General features: G+C 49.9%; 2 protein-coding genes across 3 annotated transcripts in view; one reads left to right on the plus strand and one right to left on the minus strand.

Moving 5' to 3' along the window:
• Positions 1-1682, plus strand: part of WDR33 (WD repeat domain 33) — a 96476-nt gene extending 94794 nt beyond the window's left edge. For both annotated transcript variants that reach the window (XM_046659392.1, XM_046659393.1), the window contains one exon: positions 1045-1682. In XM_046659392.1, coding sequence (XP_046515348.1) covers positions 1045-1274 — 230 coding nt within the window. In that variant the 3' untranslated portion in view covers positions 1275-1682. The remainder of the gene's footprint in view (positions 1-1044) is intronic.
• Positions 1683-2718: 1036 nt separating this feature from the next.
• SFT2D3 (SFT2 domain containing 3) lies at positions 2719-5522 on the minus strand. Its single transcript, XM_046659394.1, has one exon. The coding sequence runs from the start codon at positions 5520-5522 to the stop codon at positions 4866-4868; it is 657 nt and encodes a 218-aa protein (XP_046515350.1). The 3' UTR covers positions 2719-4865.
• Between the last annotated feature and the right edge of the window lie 478 nt (positions 5523-6000).

A 6000-nucleotide genomic window follows, 5' to 3' on the forward strand; every position in this document is an offset into this window, starting at 1 on the left:
AAACTACCTCATCTATCACCAGTAGGTCTCCCCACCCAAGTACCCATTTTGTTGCTGGTCAGTATAGTGTAATCTTGGACTTTCATAAGCACTGAGGACTTCATAGGTCTCCGGCTGAGGCAACATGGCTAGTGTGGAAATGATATCCTAGCTGAGTTTCTCTGCCCAGGCACCTTCAGGTGGGTCTAGGCTGCACTTTGTAAGAAAAGAAGCCAGAGTTATTCCTTTGGCTAGCTTTCCTAACCTCTTTGTCTGAACTAGGGTGAAGTTAAGCTCCAGTTAAGATTAACTGGGGAGATAATTCCATCGAAAAATTTGAGACTAAATAAAATTGGCAGTCATTTTCTGATAGGAGATGTGGCCAAAGCCTACCACCTCATTAGAAAAAAATTTACAAGTCAGAATTTTAACGATACCTAAAGGTCTGTGTGTGCAAGTCTGGAACAAATAAAACTATCCCTGGGAGAAATAATTCTAAAAGCTAGTGTTTTTCTTTTTATGCTTTTGCTTTTCAAGAAATATCTTATTTAACTATTTAAAAGGAAATCAAAAGTGCCCCACAGTTGTGAGATAATCATAGTAAACACTTACCTGGTTAGAACACTTGTGATTGACAGCATCAACTTTGTATTTTTTAGTGGCTTCCAAAGTTAAGTCGGCGCTTTTCAAACCTTCTCTCAGGAGGGTAAAGATACGCTTCTCCTAGACTGGAGACGTGACCCAGTGTGGTCTGTGACTCCCAGACAGTGCTTCACACTTATCTCTTGGCTTCCCATTGTCTCTGTCACACAGCCTTGGGGAACATGGAACATGGGGAACAGCTGATGCTGAGGGGCATGGCCACAAGCCAGGACAGGAATGAGATAGTGGTCAAGAGGGTGGAGGCATAACTTTTAGTGCTCTGAATGCTGTTGCTAAATGTCCTTAGAACTCTCTGTGTTTTAAAGAAAGACCCAGAAGTGTTCCTCTGTCATCCGGTTTGTAGCAGGAGTTAACAGTCTCTGATATAAAATAGTCACATGTGAAATCAATGTTTCATTTCAGGCCGAGGGGGCCCAGGACCTTCCCAGAGAGTGCCAAAATCTGGGCGTTCCAGCTCCTTGGATGGAGATCACCATGACGGATACCACAGAGATGAACCTTTTGGGGGCCCTCCAGGCAGTGGTACACCTTCTAGAGGGGGCCGCAGTGGCAGTAACTGGGGTAGAGGGAGTAACATGAACTCTGGTCCGCCACGGCGAGGAGCTTCAAGGGGTGGTGGAAGGGGTCGGTAGAAATTGGGGCTCAGTACCCCTAGGCTTCTCTGGACAGTATTTAAGAACTTCTTGTGGACTTACCAAGAGAAACAAAAGGAAGCCTTGCACCATGTAGCCATGAACTCTTTTCTGGGGCAGCTGAATCCCAGGAGCCCCTAAGGAGGTCTTCAAGACGAAGAGACTGCTGCTGGCTACCCAGAGTAGCTGGCCTCGTTTTGTTCTGTCCACCCTCACTGCCCTAACTTCCCACATTGTTTTGTGAAGATAAAAGCTGGAATTTTCTTTTTTTAAGTGTCACAAGACACGGAGCACCTCCACAAATTTCAGTTCATGTCCAATTGGAAATTTGTTTCTATATGTACAGTTTGTCAGAGAAAAGACATTAAGTTGTTTTTGTATGAATACAGAATGTGATTTACGCAAGAATTAACAGAAAACTAGTTGTGAAGTGCTTGCCTTAAGGAAACCCTTAGTTTCCATTGCACCCAGTCTGCTGCGGGGTCTACAATTAGTGCTTTTATCTGTGAGCATACTTCATGGGAACCTCTAAGTCATCTAAATTAACCTCATCTGTGAACACTGGGTTTTTAAACAAATTTTCATCTAGCCATTCTGTCACAGTTATTTTTACAATAGAGTGAGAAATACTTTAAAACTCTAACATAGGTGATTCAAAGCCTTAGTTAGATATGCTCTGGCAGATGGAAAATTAAACTCAGGAACAACTTAAATCTTCTGGCTGTCCAAGTAGGGGTTCTTTGGGTGCATCTCCTAGTAGTCACACCTTGGACTTGAATTGCCTTGTTTCTGATGAAAGGAACTTGACGTAAGTCAGAAATTAACTACCACGTACCCTTTTGATTACTGCAAATCATTGCACAAATTATTCAAGTTGAAAAAGAATGGACTGAAATATCTTCTAAAACAGTTTTGCAAAGCTTAAGTAATTTTTTCCTCTTCCATACTAGCTATGTGGAAATACCTGTGTTTAAGGCAGAGGATAGTTGTAACTTATAGTAAGCCAGGAAGTTCTTATCCACAACAAACTCCTTTAGTTTTAAATAAAGGTAGTATTTGTCCCAGTTTGGATCGGAAGACAAAAGTTCAGTTTGAGATACCCCTTGGTACTTTCTATACTGACCCTTACTTTTTGTTTTTATAAAGAAAGCTTTTATTATTCAAAGGACAGTCCTATGCTGACCGTAACATCTCATTACATCGCCAGCTTGTTTGGCCCTGGAGACAAGTTTACTTGGCAAATTTAGCGAAAGCCTCAGTAGTTGCTTAGAAAAGGGATACTGACATAGTTGGACAGTATGTAAAAAATTCTTAACTAGTTCTTTATTAATGTCAAAAATGGTAAAGCTGAGTTATTTCTGCAGAGTGAGACAAGGTTGACGGCACACACTGCTTCTTAGGGTATTAGAACCTAGAGACTACAAGTGAATAATTTTCACTTTACTTTGAAATTAAAAGCATTTTATTTATCAGCACCTCACTGTAAACACACAATTAGATGGCTCAAGATTGCTTTAGGTTTTTGGATGTTATTTACCATCCACTCGTATAGCTTAAAAAGTTGTAATCAAACTCTGAGAAGCTAAAGAGATCCAGAGACCAAACCCATATTGAGATTAGGCTCCTTTTTCTGAGATTTACGTAGTAAGAACTTTATCATCTTAATACGTTAGGCTTTAACTTTTAAAAAAACAGTACACCTCAGTAAGCAGATAATCAGATTACATTTGGAGAAGGAATTCATTTAGAGAAAACTGAAATCTCTACATTATACATTACTTAAGATATATATATATTTTTTAAAACATCAGTGTCAAAATATACAAGATATTGCACTTCAAATTTTATAAAAGCTAGATTTTCAGTGTTTGAATTCTTGACAAAATGTTGGGGAAAATTCTTTTTAAGTATAATAGCATCAACATAAAAATACGCTAAACATTGTAAAATCTTCAGCTGTGCAAATTGTAGAGAAATTTAGAACTAGAACAGAGATTTAACTGGGGGATAGAGCAGTCAATAACTCAAGTTTTCCAGTTGAGAAGATCAACGAGTCCCGGCAAACAGCGCGTGCCCGTACACCCGCTGGGCGGTGCTCTTGAGGTAGGTAACCCTGTGCACTGACAGCACAGGCAGTCGTCTGCGAGAACACTGGGCTGAGGGTGAAGCAGCCTGGGGGCCACAGTGTGGATGTCGGTCACTGGATGTCACTTCTTGGGGCACGGCTTCGGACACTGATCGGGACCCAGGCATGAGGAACGTAAGTTTTGAGTTTGGACAAAGAGGTAATGCTCCAGTGCTGCCTGACACATCCGTTTAAGGCAACACTGGAATCCGGCCCCAGAAAATGACGATTATTTTCAAGTTGTGCAATCCAGTGCACAGAAAAGTAGTTCTCAACCTCAGGGGAACACAGTATCATCTGGGGAGCGCTAATAAAGTCCTGATGCCTGGCTCCCACCCCAGGGATTCTGATGGAACTGACTGAGGTTTGGCTCTTCGAGTAATTCTGATGTGAACTGAGAACCACCGGCATAGAATGTTAAAGTTCTAAACACATTTTACTTATAAATATATAGCTACTGACAAAATATATAGTTTTCTGGACTCATCGGAATATTGAGCCCATACTTTCTGGCAATAAATTAAGGTATCCAATAAGGTCTTAGACAAAAGTGCTGAACCCTAAAACGGAGATTTGCAATTACATATGAAAAGCATCTTACGTTGCATTAGGATCAGTACAAAGTATGGACTATGGTTTAAAAAGCAGATCATAAAATTAGGAATGGTAACTGGGCCCTGCAGAGATCCATGGTTCCCCCCAAATATGGGAACTTGGACGTAGAGCTGTCCTCCATCTCCCAGGCGCCCCCAGCCCGGCTCCGCGCGCGGGACCTCTCGAAGCGTCTGCACGCACCTTGCTGCACACCGTACTTCCCGGGGCGCAGCTGCTCCCTTTTGGTCCGTCGCTTTCATCGTCTAATACAAAGCCAATTGTGTTTTAATTTTATAAGGCACCAATTTACAATTTCTCTAAAACAAGAAAAAACGAGGCGAACCATCTTAACTAAAGTACTTAAAAAAAATCCGGCAGCTAAGTTTACTCTTTAGTCTGATACCCTTGGCGATCCACTCACGTTGAAGAATGAGGGAAAATACTTTCCAAGAGACGAAGCAAACAGCAGCTTACTGTAGCTAAACTGCTACACTCAGCCACAGCAGTTCCCGGTGAGGAGTCGGGGAGAGGCACAGGGCGACCAGTTAAAGCTGCAGAGCCGCTGTTTCCGCTGAGCTCCGTCCGAGCGCGCGGCGAACGCAGCAGCAGCTCGTCGTCCGCGTCTCGGCACGTCCAGCCAACCCCCGGGGCCGCCTCAGGCCGCGCCACTGCAGGGCTCCCCGACAGCCGCTCCAGACCGACGGCCTGCGCACCCGCGCGCGCACAGCTCGCTCCGGCTCCGCTTCCTCGCCCGGGGGTCGGCACCGCATCCTCGCCCGATGGCCGGCTCCGCGTTCTCTTCCCGGGCCGGTTCCGCGTCCTCGCCCGACGGCCGGCTCCGCGTCCTTGCCTGGAGGCCGTCCCCGGGCCTCTCACACGGGCAGCCCCTTGGCGAGGCGGGCGCCCGAGCCCAGCCGCCCGAGGGCGAGACGCAGCGCGGAGCCCGTGCCCCATGGCAGCAGGCCGAGGAGCAGCGCCAGCAAGGCGGCCACCTGCGCGCAGGCGCCCAGCGCCGAGAGCACCGTGCTGCGCAGGCCCAGCGCCGCGTACAGCGTGCCGCCCAGCGCGGCCGCGTAGAGCAGCGCGGGCCGCGACGGCGCCTCCTCGCCGCGCAGCAGGCGTCCGCACGCCGCGCCGCCCCGCAGGAGCGCGCCGCCCGCCAGCGCCAGCGCCGAGCCCAGCGACCAGAGCAGCGCGAACTTGCGCGCCCGCAGCAGGAGCGCGGGCGCGTACAGTGCGGCCAGGCCGAAGCAGAGCGCGGCCAGCAGCAGGCACACGCCGCTCGCCGCCAGCCGCTGCGCGCGCGTCACGCTCGGCAGGCACGCCGGGCCCGCCGCCGCCGATGGCTCCGCGGGGCTCCGCGCCCACGTCCAGCGCAGGCCCGCGCGGCCCAGCCATGCCCCCGCCGGCCCGCTCCCCGCCGCGGGCTCCCCGGCCTGCTCCGCGGCGAGCAGCGGCTCCGCGGCTGCCGGCCCGCCTGCTTTCCCCTGTGCCAGGTACTCCTGCAGCTGGCGGTGCAGGTCCGCCATCTTGGACGGGGTGGCCGCGGGGAGGTGGGGGCGCGCTGCTTCCGGTTCCGCTGGGCCCGGGGGGCGGAAGGGGCGGGGCCGCCCGCTGCGCCGGCCTCCTCGCGCGGAGCTGAGTCTCGCGGGGAGTGGTCTTGGTCCGTCCCGGGTTGGTCCCGGCGCGGCGGCCGGCTGTGAAAGGGTGCCAGAGGGAGCCTCGTGGCGATGGCGCTCCTGCGTCTGCCCTCACGGCTCCTGCCACCCTGGCCGTGGCCATGCGCTCTGGTTCTGTAGGATGTTGGGGAACCTGGGTAAAGGGTACACGGGGTCTCCCTGTTGTTTCTCCAACCTGTGGGCTGACGTCACTACCGTTATCTCAGTAAACTTACGTTAGAAAGGTTCAGACCTGCAGGACCTAGGGGCTGCTTTGGGAAGGCGGGGACTTGATAAGGAGGAGGTGACCCCCTCCCGCCGACTCCCCTCGCCTCTGTTCCCGGTTTCG

Source organism: Equus quagga, chromosome 4 (assembly GCF_021613505.1).
Source record: "Equus quagga isolate Etosha38 chromosome 4, UCLA_HA_Equagga_1.0, whole genome shotgun sequence".
Taxonomy (NCBI): Eukaryota; Metazoa; Chordata; class Mammalia; order Perissodactyla; family Equidae; genus Equus; species Equus quagga.

Coding starts and splice junctions, on each gene's coding strand:
- SFT2D3 (XM_046659394.1), bottom strand. CDS start 5,522: ATGGCGGACCTGCACCGCCAGCTGCAGGAGTACCTGGCACAGGGGAAA.